This window comes from Heloderma suspectum, chromosome 2 (genome assembly GCF_057233095.1).
Source record: "Heloderma suspectum isolate Gila_16-S chromosome 2, 16-S_ref, whole genome shotgun sequence".
Lineage (NCBI taxonomy): Eukaryota > Metazoa > Chordata > Lepidosauria > Squamata > Helodermatidae > Heloderma > Heloderma suspectum.
Genome location: NC_139459.1, coordinates 276,234,103 through 276,253,332, shown reverse-complemented (window position 1 = coordinate 276,253,332; position 19,230 = coordinate 276,234,103). Strand labels below are relative to the sequence as shown.

The following is a 19,230-nucleotide window of genomic DNA, read 5'->3' as shown; positions in this document are numbered from 1 at the left end:
TAGCCTTTCCTCACAGGGGTGCTGCTCCAGCCGCCTTGGACATTGTGGTTGCACTTTTCTTCACCCTTTCCAGCTCTGTAATATCCTTTTTGAGGTACAGTGACCAGAACTGTATACAGTATTCCAAGTGTGGTCAGACCAGCAATTTGGATAAAGACATTATGATATTAGCAGTTTTATTTTCAATTCCTTTCCTAATGATCCCCAATACGGAATTTGCCTTTTTCAAAGCAGCCGCACACTGGTTCAGCGTTTTCATCGAGCTACCCACCACAACCCCAAGATCCCTTTTCTGGTCAGTCACTGCCAGCTCAGACTGCATCAGCATATTTGTGAAGTTTGGATTTTTGGCCCTTGTGTGCAACATAATACTTGTTTACACTGAACTCCTTTTGCCATTTTAATGCCCATTCTGCCAGTTTCTAGTGATCCTTTTGGAGCTCTTCAGTCTTTTTTAACACTTTAAATAATGTGGTGCTGTCAGAAAACATGGCTACCTCACAATATTTATGAATGTTAAAAAGCACAAATCCCTAAACAGATCCCTGTAGACCACACTGTTTACATCACTCCATTGCAAGAACTGCCCATTTATTCCACCTCGCTTCTTATCCCATGACAGCTAAGTCTGCTCAGGAGTCTTTGATGAGAACAAAGTCTACTGGATCACCCGTATACACTCCTTGTTGACACTCTCAAAGAACTCTAAAAGGTTAGTGAGACTGGACTTCTTTGCAGGACTGATACTGATTCTGCTTGAGCAAGACATGCCCTTCTATATGCTTGATGATTTTATCTTTAATACCACTTTCCACCACTTTACCTGGAACAGATGTTAAGCTAACTGGCCCGCAATTTCCTGAATCCCCCTTGATCCCTTTTAAAAAACTGGCCACTTTCCAGCCCTCAGGCACATAGGCCTTACAGACATATTTTTGTTAGAAAATAAGCAAGTTCACATTTGAGCTCTTTAAGAACTAGATGGATACTATCTGGACCCAGTGATTTGCTTGTTTTCAATTTGTCATATGGTCTAGAACCACTATTTGTCTCAGTTCCTTATATTCCCTTCCTGAAAATGTCAGTTCAGGAACAGTATCTGCCCTACATCTTCTGCAGCGAAGACAGATTAAAAGAATTCAGCTTCCAAAATACATTTAGAACATGCTCCACCATGTTCAGTGGGATTTCTTTGCTAGGAAGTACTGGACATCCTAGAGAGTGAAGTCAAGTGGGCCTTAGGAAGCATTACTAACAACAAAGCTAGTGGAGATGATAGTATTCCAGCTGAGCTATTTAAAATCCTAAAAGATGATGCTGTTAAAGTGCTGCACTCAATATGCCAGCAAATTTGGAACACTCAACAGTGGCCACAAGACTGGAAAAGGTCAGTTTACATTCCAATTCCAAAGAAGGGCAATGCCAAAGAGTGTTCAAACTACCGCACAATTGCGCTCATTTCACATGCCAGCAAGGTGATGCTCAAAATCCTACAAGCTAGGCTTCAGCAGTATGTGAACCGAGAACTACCAGAAGTACAAGCTGGGTTTCGAAGAGGTAGAAGAACTAGAGATCAAATCGCCAACATTCGCTGCATCATGGAGAAAGCAAGAGAATTCCAGAAAAACGTCTATTTCTGCTTCGTTGACTACGCTAAAGCCTTTGATTGTGTGGATCACAACAAACTGTGGCAAATCCTTAAAGCGATGGGCGTACCAGACCACCTTACCTGTCTCCTGAGAAACCTGTACGAGGGTCAAGAAACAACAATAAGAACCGGACATGGAACAACCGATTGGTTCAAAATTGGGAAAGGAGTACGACAAGGCTGTATATTGTGCCCTGCTTATTTAACTTATATGCAGAGTACATCATGAGAAATGCCAGGTTGGATGAATCACAGGTCGGAATTAAGATAGCCGGGAGAATTATCAACAACCTCAGATATGCAGACGATACCACCCTAATGGCAGAAAGTGAAGAGGATCTAAAGAGCCTCTTGTGGAGGGTGAAAGAGGAGAGTGCAAAAGCTGGTTTGAAACTCTACATTAAAAAAAACTAAGATTATGGCATCTTGCCCCATCCCTTCCTGGCATATAGAAAGGGAAGAAATGGAAGCAGTGACAGATTTTATTTTCTTGGGCTCCAAGATCACCGCAGACAGTGACTGTAGCTATGAAATTAAAAGACGCTTGCTCCTTGGGAGGAACGCTATGGCAAACCTAGACAGCATAGTAAGAAGCAGAGACATCACCTTGCCGACAGAGGTCCGTATAATCAAAGCTATGGTTTTCCCAGTAGTAATGTATGGCTGTGAGAACTGGACTATAAGGAAGGCTGAGCGCCGAAGAATTGATGCTTTCGAACTGTGGTGCTGGAGAAGACTCTTACGAGTCCCCTGGACTGCAAGGAGGTCACATCAGTCCATCCTAAAGGAAATCAACCCTGAGTGCTCATTGGAAGGACAGATACTGAAGCTGAAGCTCAAATACTTTGGCCACCTAATGTGAAAAGTCCCTGGAAAAGACCCTGATGCTGGGAAAGATGGAAGGCAAAAGGAGAAGGGGATAGCAGAGGATGAGATGGCTAGATAGCATCACCGATGCAATGAATATGAACCTGAGCACACTCTGGAAGAGAATGGAGGACAGGAAGGTCTGGCGTGCTATGGTCCATGGGGTCACGAAGAGTTGGACATGACTTAACAACTGAACAACAACAACATATGTAAGATTGCCGCATAAGGCTGCAATCCAACGTACACTTATTTTAGAATATGCCCAACTGAACGCAGTGGTCCTGAGTTAAAATGCCTAGGTCACATGTATTTTTATACATCAAGGCAGAATTGGCATCAAGACACTTACCTCTGTATCCTTCTGGCTTATTTGTGGAACAAGCCCAGAAAAGCATCCTGGTATTTATAAGGGAGATCACTTCAGGTGCACAGAGTGTGCTGCTGTAGGGAGAGGATAAATGACAACTCACTTGAAGCCAAATACAGGACTCATGCATGTCACAATTTATTTTAAAAAAATCTAAACTAACCTACCGACAGAATTCATCAGAGTCCTGGTGGTCATCACCATGAAGATAAACAAGGAGGAAGCGTAACTCTCTTTTGGCATCATTCAGTGCCTTGAGAAAAAGGACATAATACATTTTAGGGAGACCAAATTCAGATAAACCGACAGCATGCCCAAGTTTAAAAAAGTAGTGCCATTTCATCAGAAGATCACTCTGCTTCAACCTAACATATAGGGAAAGACTGTGCCAAGGATTTCACCACATTATGGTGCTCAGCAAACCTCCATTTTGGAAAGGAGATCTAAAACTGCTTTCCCCCATCTTTCCTTGTCCAGAAGTGCTGCTCTAGAACAAATACAGTGTCTAAACCTGGATATGGCTTTCAGTCAGGCGCCTCATGACAACCAACCGCTCTATTACAAGATGCTGCCCTAGGACCACTCTTAGAAGAAGTGAAATTATTAGCTAAGTGCTTGCATTTCCCATGCCTTGAATAAGAGAAGCAACATAACAGACCTTTCAATTAAGTATTTAATTTGTTTAAGTATTGTTTTTGTGTAGGAGAAAAACTGCAATTTTACTTCCAGGGAAAAGTCAAAATTGTTTCTGCAAGAACCCCCTCTTCAAAACAGGCAACACCAACAGGACAATCCCACATATCTCCGAGTCAACCTCTTGTACCAACCTGGCTGTATGTTCCCTGGTAGAAGACAGGATGTATTCTTCCATATTTTTCTTCGAACATATGAATAAATGAAACAATGTCACCCACAGGGTCAGTGACCCGACTACGAGGATCAGGGCGTATGAAACGCAAGGCAAACCTAGGAAAGCATATAAGGTTGAAATATCAGCTTACTAGATATCTAGCACCTTGACAACATGAGTGGGCTGACTTCAGTATTATGTGCTCTTTTTTTCAAACTAGTATCCCCATTGCCCACTGGTGTGATTTATGTTTACAAAACAAAAATCCGTATTCAGGATCTCTTAACACAGATTAGTTATACCTGAAGTGTTAACATATCTCTAGCACACAGTTTGCTTAAAAATATAAGATACATCTTGCTGGGTCACAGCAAATTCACCTAGCCCAGCATCTCTGAAAGATTACCAGTGCCGGATGACTGGACCATCAGAAACAGGCCACTCATCCACCAACAAACCAATATGCCTCCTTCCTACCCACCTCTACTATAGAATGTTAGACATCTTAGCTAGTGAGTGATGGCAAACATCAGAATAAGCAATAAGCTCAACATATACAAACATAAACTAAGTTTGGACTTACCTAAATATATCAAGTAATGTGTAATATGTAAATCGGAATGGAAGCATTATCAAATAGTAACCCCAACCTAACAAGCCCTGAAATGACAAAGACAGAGTTAGGTACTTATCACTACATTCCTTTTAAGAAGAGGTTAAATTTCTTTTACCAAGCAGCAGATATATTGCTGAAGGGTTTCAGCACAGGCATGGAAACCACTGACTGCTTTTCTGTAGTATTCCAGCTTGGAGCATATTAAAACATGAACAAAAACTCAGCTTTTAGGTGTCATCTGATTTTTAAAATGGAGATAGCAGCTATTAAGCTACATACATTTAAAAATTGGTAGTAATTTAAGACCTACTCCATGTTACTTTTCCCTCCTATACAGAGAATATAGTTTATTGGTTACCAAAGAGGCTTTAACCACATATAGGGATAAACTACATATAGAGGACACCATCACTTCTGAAGTGCAATGCAACAGACTTATTTTTCTGCAAGTGTGCATGTTGGGAAACTGGTCTGATTTCACAATTTACAGCAGAATGACAAAATGTATCACACCAGTTGTAGAAAGAATGAAGGATCTTTACACAAGTCCAGCCTTCTGTAGGAAGAAAATCCCATTCAAGTTCTACATGGTTGATAACATTTGAACACTTCAAGGCCCAGAAAACTTGCAGGGAAAGTATCTTCCCTGTGGGTGCTTTCTTTTTCATAGTATTAGTCACAGAGAACACAACCTTTTGTATTTAATCTAAACTCAATGATAAAATAACCTGCCCTTGGTTGCGGCCTCGAAACAACATAGCTGTAGATCCTGTGGTCAGCAGTGTTGACTTGTAACGGTCGAGAAGGTGGTGGATTGAAGACGCTTGGGACACCCTCTTGTTCATTCAATCGGTCCTGAACAGCTGCCTATGGAAGGAGGACCATAAAAGACTAGTCAACAGGAAACACCTGGACTATTCTGAAGGTCACCGTGGCAAATTATCTTGGATTGCCTAAAAGACCTAGGTATGTTGCTAGTTTGCAGTATAGGAGATAATGTTCAAAAATCTTAAGTGATAATAGGAATGTGTCTCATAAGATGTCCCTGCAGTTAGAAAGACCAAGGTATGGCCAGAAGCAGTCACTGAAGTTTGTATTTGGGGAGATAAGAGACATAATGGAAACGTGCAGATATGCTTGCCTGTTAAAAACGCATTCCAATGAACAGAATATAATGTAAGAACTTAATTTGTCATTGTGTATTCAGAATTATTTTAAATATGCAACTTCAGAATGAATTCAGTTCCACCAAATATGCTTCCAAAAACATGGAGAAACACAGCATACCAATTCACCTAGAAAAAGTCCAGTTTATGTAACGAAGAGAGCCACTTCAGAAATATTTCCAGAGCCACATAAATCCTGGTAAGCTCTATATTATTACAGTGATGCATGGCATCTTCCAAATTCATGAAATATATGCTACAGCTGAATGTACTAAATTTAAACAATATTCCTATTCCAAAGTTATTCAAACAAGGGAAACATTGCCAAGTGGACTCATCATGAGAATTTACAAATAACTGACTTCTCCTTGCTTGTGTGTTTCCCTTTTTGGCCACTGTGTTTTCAGGCTTTGCACCATAACCACAAGGGAGAAAAAACTCTGCATGAGCAACAGGTTCTTAGGATCCTGAAGAAGCTGCAGAGGCCTCACAAAAGTGCAATTGACACCGACGGGCCGTACACTGCTTGCCCCTACATCAGACAGGTTTGTTTTACTCTTAGAAATAAAAAAGGGGAATCATGCCAGCTGTTGACATTAGCTTAACTAGAACGCATCCAAGAACTTTTAAAACATCAAGGGAACAACTTGAACACAGATTTTAAAGAAATGCAGACACTTATGGTAGAAAGTGCATGGAATGGTCAGAATCCAGCTTCCTGAAAATTGCAGTTTACATTTATAGAACAAGGCACATTTCTAGCCCTTATAACTGAGAAGATATGCTTGAAATAATGTGGGCAGAAGCCAAAGAGATGAGTGAATAAGGTTTCTAGTGTTCAGGAATAGGGCAGGACTGTAGTAATTCACTCAGCTCCTTGTCTCCCCCTGTGACTAACAGAATTCTGCAGCGTAACAAAATTACAGAATGGTGTAAAATAAGGGAACATGCTAATTTGTACAGTCTATAGAAATATGAATGTTCTTGGTGGAGAACTCGCATTTTGTTTTTTAGCACAGAGAAAACATGACCCTGATTATAACTAACGTAGCCTTGAGAAGGATTCATTGCCAATGTATTCGATAGGACAAGGTCTGACTTTGGAGATGCAAAGTCACTGTATTAATCAGTGCAATAAGCAAGCCCAAGTGGCACAGTACCTCTATGTTCCAGTTGTGTTGTTCCAGTGTATGACGACATTGGTCCATGGACTCGATGCCAGTCAAATCCTAAGACAAAAGGGAGTGGGGGAATTTCAGTCAAAACAATACACAAGACATTTCTTGAATCAAAGTTAAATTTTGTGTTTTTCATTTAACCCACTTCTCTTCACAAATCAGATGCCAACCAAGTGTTTATAAACTACTTCATAAGATAAACAGTTAAAATAATTCAAGAATCTGAAAACATGACAAACTTATTTTACAGTTAATACTTGCCTTAGTTTTTGCTCTGAACTTTGAAAAAACTTGGGAGAAAACCAGAAGACCTCTACTTTTGACACTATTACTGGGGAACAGATGCTTAGTTTTTTGAGATCGCGGCTAAGTGCCCTAATTCTTGAAATGCTTCAGGGTAATTCTTCCTTCACCAACGATTTCAAAGATAATTTCAGTGGGTGCTGTCATACCAGTGTTCTCTCTTTTGCCAGTGGTATCTTCTCCTTTGGAACAGTTAGTTTTCCCCACTCATGCAGTTTACCATTTTTGTTTTTGATAGTACAACTGACTTGGTATCAACTACTTTTGCAAAAACAGATATTGACTTTTGTGGAGAGGCATTAAACACAGTATTATTTTACTTAGTCAGTGCACTAGCCCAATCATTAGTACTGCCAGTGTTTTCTACCATTCCTTTGCTTTTTGCTATGTCTCACTGAGTGGAGACAATTTGTATGAGAATTGCCCCTCCCCACATGTACTACCACAATTTTCTCCTCCTTTGCCACTGTAATATGCATGCAATTGTAAATGAATATCCATGCTTACAGTTGGAGCACGATCATATTTTATCAGAATGTTTTAATAACTATCACCAGACTTCAAAACAGTGTTTCATTCCTTTCCCCATTAAATTGGGGGGGGGGGGAATGCCACAAATTGCCCTTGCTTATGGACCAGAGAAGAACTCTATTCTACTCTGGGCAGAACAACCAGAACAGACTAGAGCAGGGGTCACCAACCTTTTTGGGTCACTGACCACATTTGGAATTTTGAGAGTGTGTTGTGGGTGCCCTTACAAAATGGCTAAGAGGGTGGGGGGCTTGTTCATTCATAAAATGGCTTCCATGGCCAGTCACAAAACACTCATTTCCCAGAAGGCAAACTGATTAGACTAAAGCTAAAGTAATTTGGTGAAGAACCTAAGTGCAAGGCAGAGGTGGGGTCTGAGTGCCAAAACACAAAACCACTCTTTTGAACCCAAATAAAGTTGGGGCTGGATAGCAGCAGTTCACTTTGCAGCATGCCAGCCTCTCAGTTATTCTTTTTAATTTAAAAAAAATATTAAGGTATAAAATAGGTTAGGAGGGGCAGGGAGCCTGGGGGGCACCAAGATAAGTGTTCGTAGGCACACTGGTGCACTCAGGCACCATGTTGGAGACCTAGGACTAGAAATACAGGACATGAACACAAAATGCAAACTTGACACATGTAAGCAGGGGGCACAAACCAAAGAGAACTCACAAAAGGACATACAAGGAAACTTATAAAGTTCAAAAACACACATATTTTCTCTTTCAAATGAGACATGCACATTTGTTTAGAATGATGAGTACAGTTTTCACCTAAGGTAACACTAAAATGAGGGACTTTCGCACACTGGATAGCTACAACATCAGACTTCAAGTCTTGAGGCTCTCTACCCATAACAAAGTTCTTTGGATTCTTCTTCTTCACTTCTGAGTTTTTTTATTTATAAAGAGCAGCTGCATTCTGAGTTACAGCACTATGACTAAGAAGGTTTTTTCTTCCTTCATTAGCACTTTTTTCCAGTTTATTTTGAGCTTTTAATTTCTCAGCATTCTTTGTCCAAATTGTGAATCATCTCCAATCTTCCCTTTGTAGCCATGAGTTCATATTTATATCAAACATCAAAACAATAGTGGATATTCTTTCTCCAAGGTTTTATTGCTACTACCCATATCACCAGCATCCATTGACAGAATACATGCATGCATACAGAAATAATTTATCAAAAGCCCTCAGGCTGTAGCATTCCACTCCGCCAGTTAAGCTGGTATTCCTGGTCTTGTTTCATCTTTTGCTCAACCTTCAATTGTGCTGGACATGTCAGGTAACAAGCCCTGCTCTTCAAACCAGTGAGCCACTCAATTAGGACTTTAAAAGATAATTTCTTATAACCTTTACAGTTAACAACAGAACCGAAATTCTTCCTCCCTCAGTACTAACAGTGTACATCTTACAAATAAGCCTTGAAATAAAAACTCAACAGATTTAGATACTTTTCTCAATCATTTGCTTGAATGGGCATGTATACCTGCTGTCTAGGCTGATCGTTGACCTTTTCAATGAACTTAAAGTGCTCCCATTGTTTACAAATTTACAAGGTTCAAACACTCATTTGTGCTCTTCTATACATCTGAAAATGCTGCTATGTGCAGGAAAATTGGCTGCCAGACTTTTCTCTATTTAAAAATTACCTAACGGATTGTAGCAGCTTTATGTGAGGAAAACAAGTACCATCACATACCAGAGTTTTCATACAGGTCTCAAAGGTGACAGGCAAATGGGCACTTTAAGCCAGAGATTGACAGGCTTCAGTCTTGTAGGACTACTTTGTTTTTTACTAGAAGCCTGAGAAGCCCAGCAAGCAGAGGTAGGCACAAAAGACATAAACATAGAATTAAAGAATTCTGATTCCAAGAATTTCTTGATACCAGAACTTAACTGAGCTCACAGTCCTTCCACACAAAAGTTCGCTCCTAGTTATTCCCCACAAGGCGTTCTTCATTTTAGTAGGATAACGGGGTGGGGGTGTTGTTGGCACTGTTAAACGACTATTTTCTGACCTACCCATAGGTCCTGATTTACCTTCCACTCACCCCTACTTTATGCTATATACACTTTAGCAAGAATCACACTTCAATACACTCTCCCCACCCCACCCCCAATCAATGTAATGTAACCTTTGGGAGAATACAGCATCCTCAGAGAATGTCAGCCTTTGTGTAGAAGTCCTTGTGCCCATAACATTTCTTAATGGTTATGTCTAACTGATTTAATCAAGGTCAGAAAACAGAAGAGACAGGGAACTATCAACTAATACTGTTTTTGTCAGTGTTACAACCATGGAACTGCACAGAATTTGTTCAGCACTAGAACATTTCCCACACAAATTGCCTGTAAAGATACAGTTCGGAACACTGAATTCTGTTATCAGAGAACTCCTGCTAACATATTCCATGGCTCAAAGATGGCCATAAAGTCGGATCGCTAAATCCGATGGGTACATTCCATCTGGGATTGCACCCATTTCTCCCACTCCCTTGCATTAAAGCCACCACCACCACCACCCCATGGGAAATAAGTATACCAGCCAATGCTACTGGCATTGTGCTAAAGTAGTTTAGGCTAGCGCAATGTAATTTATATCAGCAGTTGTCCCCTGTTGGCTGTGGGCCATGAAATTATCCATTTTAGTTTCTAAGAACATCCCCTAAAAATACGTCAACTGTAGTTAAAATTCTAGTCAACTGTATTATTCATTCTAAAGAAAGAATGTTTTGGTTAGTAAAAACTATCCATTTTACTAACAAGGCAGTTACATAAATACCACTCTGTGTGTTTTCAACACTAATATTTGTGTTAGATACAAGTCACCAGAAGATGTAAGTCACATTTATACAGCATTTAGAGGGCCATACACCATGGTTATTCAAAATATGAAGCTCTCTACCGCCTAGTATCCTCCAGCAAACAACAGAGTTGCTACAGTATATGCCAAGGATGCTTACATTAGGAAAAATTTTGGTCTGTACTTCCCCAGTAAACAATAAGTTTTTACTATCCTGGGGAGCAGGGCAGAGAGAACAATAAAGCTCAGCTTAACACATTAATTTTATAATCCATAGCAGATCATGGTGGATTACACAGTAATATTCTGTTACCTATCACTTCCCCTACTAGTAAAGGGAACATGCTGTGTGTATGCACACACTAGGTAGGAAACTAGAGGGAAGGGTAGGGTAGGAGTGGGTTTGTACATATGCAGGATTTTTTAAAACTGTATTTCTAACCCCCGGCCCCCAACTGTTCAGAGCTGAGGCCTGCATGTACATGCCAGCTTGATACTGCAGCAAAAAGAAACATACTAGTGTGAGCTCTCTGCTGCAAAAGCTGGGAATTATGCTGAAGGGAAACAAGTGGCCTGCGTCTAGCTTCCTATCAGCCTTGGATTTCAGGCACTTTGGAATTCAGGCAACATGCGAACACCCTTCAGCTTGAAGGATCATGTGGTAGGTGGGAAGTGATGAAGGAATTTGCCCTCCCTCAACCCAAATTCTGCCCCCTCCCCTAATTAGGGGTTCCTTTCACTGGAACAGCATTTCCCCTCACTGGTGAAGAGATCAAGGGTGGGGTGGGGATAGAGATGTAAGGGCCTGGAAAAAAAATGGAAATATTCAGGGGGAAAAATGTTTTTTCCCATTCCCCACCCCTCCCCCCACCCCAGGACCATTTTTTATTTTTCTGAAAAATAAGAAAAACTGAACAGCTTTGGATTACGAAACATTTTCTTTTAGAATTTAAGACAAAGTATTTATATATTGTTACCCAGCCTTTACTCCCCTCAAAATGATTTCTAAAAAGTATGTAATAAGAACACTTCTATAGAAAGACTAGAGATGTAAAATGTCTGGAAATAATGAAGTCATGGGGAATATTTTTTAATATTCTCTGTAAGATTCCCAGCATAGTTAGTTCTTTTAGTCCATATTAAAATTATTGATCTAGAGTATCTTTACTGACAGACATTTATGCTCAGTTTCCCAACATGTGAGTTGGGTTTTGTTCTAGAGTCCTGTGTTGCTGATGCAGTAGCAGTAATTTAATGTAGTCCTAATCTATTCAGACAATAATTACACATTTACTGAGTTTGCTTTTTAAAGTTTTAGAATATAATGGAGAATCTGGTTGGAGCTATGGCGTCTGGCAGTGACTTGCAGAGTTCTGCAGATTGCTTATCTCAAACAGCAGGGGAAAGGTTGAGAAACTTTTTTATCTTCCCCTGGAATTAAAAGGGGAAGCTTACAGTACCATCCGGATGAAATCTTGGAAGAACAGCTGCTTTTGTGAAGAAACAGAGGGGCTGAAATCTAAGAACAGAGGCCGGAGTGTCATCTACTGCACACAGTTTGAAACTGCTAAGCAATTAGGAGAAACAAGGACAAATGGCTCCAAACAACATCTCTGAACTTAAACTACCAGCAATATCTGAGGACTTGTAATTAAATCTGCGTAATTTTTTTTTCTTGTTTCTGCAATTATATTTGTTTGTTGCGCTTTGGAAAGAGGGGGATGGCAGAACCAAAGGAAAAAAGGAAAGGCTTGAAAACGCCATCTACCCCCCAATGACTCCCCCGGCAAAGGTTTTTAGAAACGCCAGAGATGAAGAGGAGTTGCTTGCTTTGAAAAAAAGCTATGTCTTTGCAGCTACGAGAGCAGTCAGACACTCGAAACAATTCAGGACTCAATAACCACCCTTTAGAGGGCTGTGGATTTAATCATTATCTCTTTTCAAAAGATGGAAGCGAAGGTTAATGATCTTGAAGATCAGATTGTTGCGCATGAAACGGCCATGAAAGTGTCTCATAATGTTTTGTCTGCTCAAATCTCTCAACTGGAGGCCTTCAAACGCAGAGCAAATCTACATATCCTTGGTATTAAAGACGTGGCTACTGATATGGGCTTGGCGGAATTTATGGATAAACTTTTGCATGAGCTATTTGCTTTGCCATCTGATTTCTTACTTGATATTTAGCATGAATATCATGTTCTTGGTTCAAGACGTGGCACTAAAGGGACTTCTGGGACTGTTACTGTTCAATTTTCACAAGTCTCCACAAAAAACTACCCTATGCGTCTGGCAAGAGAATGACGTGAGCTCCGGTGGGGACCAGCAAATGACAAGATTATGCTCTTTCATGTTTATACTAAAGAAATTGCTGACAGAAGAAGGCAATTTGCCAAGGCAAGACGGTTGGCGAAGCAAATTAACCTGCAATATCATATTAAATATCCGGCTCAATTGTGTGTTCTTTTTGAAGATCAGATGAAGAGATTCTTGGATCCTGATGCTGCAGAAACATTTTTAATTGGCATTAAAATTAAATTCAGGGAACCAACTCTCTCAGCCTCTGGAGTTGGAACTTAGCCATTTTTATTGTTCTTTTGAAGTGTTCTTTGGGTTTTAGCTGAGAAGTGGTCAGGCAGTAGGCCAAAGATAAATGTTTGCATTTTTTTTCTCTCCTTTTTTATGTTATATTGTAATAAAGTGCATATTTGTGTGTGTATGTGTGAGTACACATATAAATCTATTTTTAGATATGACACTACTTAAAATATAGAAATGATTTGTTCCTGTTTTTGTCTTTCTCTTAAACTTCTCTTTCCTCCTTTTTATTAGTATTATTACTATTAATATCACTATGGGATTATTGTTGTTGCTGATCCTTGCTGGCTAAACCTTTAATGTTTAGTAATATGTGTTAATTGAATAGTAATTTATGGCTAATGGAAATGGATTGTTTGCTTCTATTTCTGTGCTATAAGACTGTTTGGATATTTGGTTTGTTCTTATTGAAGTTTAATATAATTCTGTTTTTTCTTTCCCCCCCCCTCCTTCTTTTGCTATCCTCCCTTTCTTTTCTTTTTTTAGAATACTGTAATGTTGGAAACTGAAGATTTTGATTATATTGTTGGTAGTGTTTATTTTATTTGTAAAAACAAAATAAAATAGATTTTAGAAGTTTTAGAATATAATGATAACGTTATGAGCAAACTAGGTTATACATAAAATAACTTGAGAAACACAAAAGCTGTTTTATGTTTCTAAAGCAGTCCTCCCCAACCTGGTGCTCTTCAGATGTTTTAGACTACAGTGCCCAGTATTCCTGACCATTGGCCATGCTGCCTGAGAATAATGGGAGCTGAAGTCCAAAATATCTGGAGGGCACCAAGGTTGGGAAAGGCTGTCTTAAAGCAACAAAGTGACTTTAGATCTGTAAAGAGCACTAAAAAGAGAAATATTGGTTATTTTTCTATTTTTCCCAAAATGTCCATTTTTTCCTGAAAAAACATGGGGAAAAATGGGTTGTTTCCATGGCCTCAACATTTCTGGAAACTTACATCTCTAGGTAGGGAATTGGCTTGAGACACTATACGCCATGTTGTGCATGTCATCCAGGCCCCTTCCCTCACCCCAATACATACATAGTAGACCTTCTCAGCCACCCTATTCCAGCTGGGAGCTTCCTGCCTTAAGCATAGGGGCTGCAGAGGCTGCCCAAAGCTGGTTCCATGGAGCCAGGAAGCATCAGTGGAGGTGTCATCATGTCCTTTTCAGGAGTGATCAACACCACAACAAAAGAATAGCAAGAAAGGGTAAGGGGAGTGGTGGGAAGAATTACCTTTTGCTCTGACCTTCACTCCATCACACAAGTCAGGGGTCCCTAATTGTTCCAAGTATAATATGCCTGAATCTACTGCCTTAGCATGTGCACAATTCTACACTCCTATGGTGTGTATCATATGGTACACAATCCTATGGTGCCTGAAAGGGCATCCCAGGTGCCAATGGAAATATTGGATCTCCCTCTTTGGGGTCAATTCAACCTCAGAGCCCCTCCCAGTCTCTGTGGAAAGTTCCACATCACTCACCTCCCTAGTGCTGGAGCTCCAACACTGGGAGAAATAAAAAGGGAGCGGGTTGGAGCCATCTTCCCAGTCCTTGAAGACCTCAGCAATACAGGGTGAAATTTACACCAGCCCTGTCATACTGTAGATAATTTCTCTCCAATGTGAGAAGAAAACAGTTTCTTTCAAAAAACAGGCAGAAGGAAGGAAGAACACTGCTCTCCCCTAATTTTCACCCTTCCAGCAGGAGCCAGGCAGGATGCTAGATATGTCAGAGATTCCCACTGTTAGAGCATTCTGACTCGGGAGGTAGGATTGCCTTGCTCAGTGATAAAGTTTAATGGTTAATACTAGACTGCTGTCTACATAACATTAATACAGTTTGGCATAATATAATTTTTGCAAAGGTATGCCATGTCATTCACACACACACTTATTTGTGTGTGAATAAATGCTGCTTCATTGGTTCCATATTTGCCATACTCTAGTGTAACCAGGAAATGGAATCTAGGGTAGGGGCTATGCAAATCTGAAGTGGTGCAGTTCTCAGTCATTCCCACTTATTCCTGTGGAACCAATTATGAGGGCTGTGAACCGAGTCAGAACAAAATTGGCCTCAACAGTGGAGTCACCAGAGTGCAAGGGTGATATTAAGTCTCCATCAGTGCACCTTTACTTTTGCCCACATTAAGTGAATGGTTGCCATTCATTCCTATGGAAAACAGCAAAGAGTTGCACTTGGGGCAACACCGTTTGATTGCAAAACCTATCTTCTCTCCCTGGCCTGGAATCTAATGACAAAACTTTTTGCTTTTACCATGAATGTAATGTTCATTTTTATGCAGCTTTTTGGACAAAAGATGTCAAAGCAGCTCACAAGGAATTCATATACAAAAATACCAGTCTACTTACATATGCCTATATTGGCCTATATGTCAGCAATAACATTTTGATGGTCTTAAAACAACTTTTAATAACTATTCTGATTATGTTTTGCAACAAATATATATCTGGAGATGCAGCTGGACTGAGAGAGAGATCTCTAAAGCACCATGAAAGCTGAAATTTAAACAAGCAGGAAGAAAACTGCAGAGATTTTAGCCTCAGACTTTTAAAACCTTGCTTTCAAGTATGCACTCAAAACCAAGGACCAAATTAGACGCGATGTTAAATATGTAAATGCATTTGCCATGCCTAGTTCTTTTTTGATCAACAGCTCCACCAGGGCAGGGAGGAGCAGGACTGGGATAGCAGTCAAAGGGAAAGGGGCTGACGTTTTCCCCTGCCATGGTCCTGAGAAGCAGGGGATTTTCATCTGGAGCACAGCAGTGGAGTGGGGGTTAAATCTCTCCTCCCCTCATGCCATGGCCCCAAACATGATTGGGCCTCCTGTGGTTATTTTGACAAAATCAAGACATGTTAAAAACATTCACAGATGTAACATAAGTAGTTTTATTCTAATATGTCATATAGAAGATATGTTTCCAGGCAGCCTGTAACAGGATCTACAGCTTTTCCCAAACCACTGCCAAATTCCAGAGAATTATGTTTCCAAGGTGAAGAGCACCTGACTACTAGCAGAACAAAAGCAAAGTTTCAGGAATTTGTTCTCACTCTAGCTGCAATGATCAAAGACTGTAAACATGAAGCCATTCCCAGACACAATTTGGTACCATTTCTCACAGAATCACAGACCTTACATTGAAAGTTAAGATTTCTTAGGTCAAGATTTCAATAGTTTGAAGTAGATTGCTTCTACCCCACATCACAAACTTTAATTCACAAAGGCAGAAAGTGTTGCCACTGCTTGAAACACAAAAGCCATTTGCCAGGAGAAAGCAGAGATGCTTCCAAATGCATTTTGGAGGGAACTAGGTTCTCTCTGCTGCTCTATTGATTCAACCCTTTAAAGCCCTAAGATAGCAATTTGGATAGATGAAGCCAACCTGATCTGCTTGGAAAACAGCTTCACAATGCTAGAAAGATGGTTAAAAGAACTTATATACTTTCCCTAGCATTCAAAAGCAAGGGACAAGCCAGCAGTAGCACATGCTGAAAGGAGAAACAGCAGCAGAGAGGAAGAGCGGGCATCAGATGCGTCTATGAACCTCACTGTTCCTTGAAATCCAGGGGCACAATCCAAAGTTAAGCAGTTTTATACTTTAAATGAGAGAGACTTAAGCACACATTTAACATTTCCATTGAAATAAATGGGAATTAAGGTGCTCGAGTTTGATCAGATTGTGCACCAAATTTCTTTTAAGGGGGCTCAAAACTTTCTCACTACTCATGAGTAGTGAGATGCTTTTCAACTCTTTAAGCTCTGTCTTTGCGAAAATTTCAGTAATCAACATTATTCACAGATACCAAAGGGTTTATGAAAAACTGCAAAAAGCAATTAGAAACTACATATAGACCATAAATCAGCCTTCCCCAACCCAGTGCCATCCAGATGTGTTGGACTACAACTCTAATCACCTCCAGTGAGGATGGTCAATTCTGACAGGGGATGATGGAGTTCAACACATCTGGAGGGCACTGCGATGGTCAAGGCCACCATAAATAACAATCATGTTCTACAACATTAACCTGGTTGTTCAAGTGGCTAAATGCATTCTTCTTTACCCAAGTATAACAGCCAGATTATTTCCAGCAACATGCTTATGGACAAACCCGACAGAACACAAATTTAGATGAATGTCTGCTACTCCTACAATGTAAGAGTAGGATGAAGACACTTTTTCTTAGTGCTTTCTCTCTTGTCATAACATACAGCACTTAAGATGTACTTTACTCCAGCATGAGGCTCCCTCAAGTTGCTCTTGGCTCTAGGGCTGCTTTTATATCGCCCAGGTGCTTAGAACAGTCTGTGGGTTTTCATTTTCTAGACAATGCTATTGCACTTTAATACTCAAAGTTGAAAAAAATCCCCTTTTCCTGCTATCAGTCTCACACATGCCCTAAGCCGTTAACACATGCTGCATTACATTATGCTCTAAGTATCTTGTGATCCTGCAGTGCTAAACAAGTGACTTGCTATATTTGTATGTTTTCTGAGCACAGAACAACCACATCTGTATGCGTTCAGTTTAACTTATGTTTTAAGACATCTGATAATGAGCAAATTTTAAGTCATTTTCTCAAACAAGCACAATGTGAGTATTTAAGTTTATTTTAAGTTAATACATTTTTCTGGGCACTAGAAAGTAGGTTTGTTTGAAGTTACAGACTGACACAAAATAGCATCAATAAAGTTAAAAGAGCTTCTCTTCCAAGTTTCTAATAGGTGTGGAAGTACCTATTGAAACTTACTACATGACACCAAAAATCCATTAGTACAAGCAGTCTGATAGTTCACCATCACTAGCTTTCAGGAGATATTTTAAAAATCCCAATTTTCATTCCAGCAGAAAAAAAAATATCAGCAATCTTCCCAGAATTCTATTTTAAATGTATGTAGTCAATTATTAGTGTTTGTTTAAAGATTTCACAAACTACCAGAATGAAATGGAGCCTTGCTGGGTTCAGTGTCATCCATAACACTTTAAATAATGGGGGAAATGTAGAAAGACAAGAGTAGCATCTAAGAATGCTGGTCATTCAAAGATGCACAGAGAAGATAAAGCTACATGCATCTGGAACCTTTGGCTATCAGGATGAAATTGTACCTTATAAGAGTGATGATATGATCTGTTATATATAATTGAATCAAGGTCTGAACAGACATATTACTTTAAATAAATTAAATACATACTCATACACAAGTTACTTTCTGCTCACCAAAACCATCAAATTATGTTTCTAGAAGATGCTATAGTGAAAACAGAGTACAAAAACAGATATAGTTCCAAATTCCATATTTGAGCTATACCTCTACTAGGCCAACCAAAATTTTCCAAAATAGTGTGCAAGCTTTTGAATTCTCCAGAACTCTTAAATCAGCTAAATGGTAAACAAAGCAAGGAGGGAGAAAAGCCAGCTTATGTTGAATCCATGGAGCCTTTAGTCACATTTGATGATGGAATGTGGGAGGAGACAGCAGACCTAGAAATTAGGCTCTATTAGGTGCTGTGATGTTTAGTTTGCACCTAGAACTGTTCCTAGGACTTCTGGGATGAAGAAACATACACTGGTTTACTTGGGGACTAGGAATTGATGCTGTCCTCCCCTTACCCCCACCCCCAGATGTATCCAGCTCCCTTGAAACAGTGTGTTGATTTTTCACATCATAGTCAACTTCTATCCAAATTCTTATTGCAACTTGTTAATGCTTCTCTTGGTTCTGCTCCCTAAGCACAGTCAGCAACAAGAGAACTAAAGCTGTCACTATGACAAAAATGCCAGAACTGTATTAGTAATGTTTGGAAGGTTATAATGTTAAGACTGGGAAGTAACTGAAGGGTATAGGAGGAGCCTTGCCCATAAATTAATAGGGGTCAAATTATCAACCAAACCTTCCAAGAATTACTATAGAACAGGAGTAGGCAACTTGGTGCCCTCCAGATGTTTTGGACTAAAACTCCAAGAGCACCTGAACATTGGCCATGCTGGCTAGAACTGATGGAAGTTGTAGAACAAAACATCTGGGGGGCACTGGGTTGCATACCTCTGCTAAAAGGGCTAAATACAAGTAAACTATAAGTTGTAGTGTTTGAAGTAAGACCACAGCCTGAGTTATAAAAGGAGTTTGATTTGGTAGGGATGGGTCATCAATAGATTCCTTTCTACGTTTAGAAAATCCCCAGATATAAAGCAAGCTTTTAAACCAAGCAAAAATTCTTACAATTGCCAACTACTCTACAAGTTGCTTCCAAACAGTGCTGGCTAGTTCAAGGCTGCT

General features: G+C 39.9%; 1 protein-coding gene and 1 long non-coding RNA gene across 3 annotated transcripts in view; one reads left to right on the top strand and one right to left on the bottom strand.

Annotated features, from left to right (window-relative positions):
• Nucleotides 1-17,791, top strand: part of LOC146354609 (uncharacterized) — a 30,674-nt gene extending 12,883 nt beyond the window's left edge. The window contains exons 2-3 of one of the 2 annotated variants that reach the window (XR_014788451.1): nucleotides 623-10,993; nucleotides 11,645-17,791. This is a non-coding gene — a long non-coding RNA (uncharacterized LOC146354609). Of the gene's footprint in view, nucleotides 1-622 lie in introns of both variants that reach the window. The other variant, XR_014788450.1, reaches the window with a different exon arrangement.
• The window catches only part of FAF2 (Fas associated factor family member 2), a 29,723-nt gene that overhangs the window by 9,461 nt on the left and 1,032 nt on the right, over nucleotides 1-19,230 (bottom strand). Inside the window, exons 2-7 of the mRNA XM_084839322.1 lie at nucleotides 6,678-6,746; nucleotides 5,084-5,218; nucleotides 4,319-4,395; nucleotides 3,713-3,851; nucleotides 3,053-3,138; nucleotides 2,868-2,959 (exon numbers count right to left, since the gene is read on the bottom strand). Of these exons, the coding sequence (XP_084695448.1) occupies nucleotides 2,868-2,959; nucleotides 3,053-3,138; nucleotides 3,713-3,851; nucleotides 4,319-4,395; nucleotides 5,084-5,218; nucleotides 6,678-6,746 (598 nt within the window). The remainder of the gene's footprint in view (nucleotides 1-2,867; nucleotides 2,960-3,052; nucleotides 3,139-3,712; nucleotides 3,852-4,318; nucleotides 4,396-5,083; nucleotides 5,219-6,677; nucleotides 6,747-19,230) is intronic.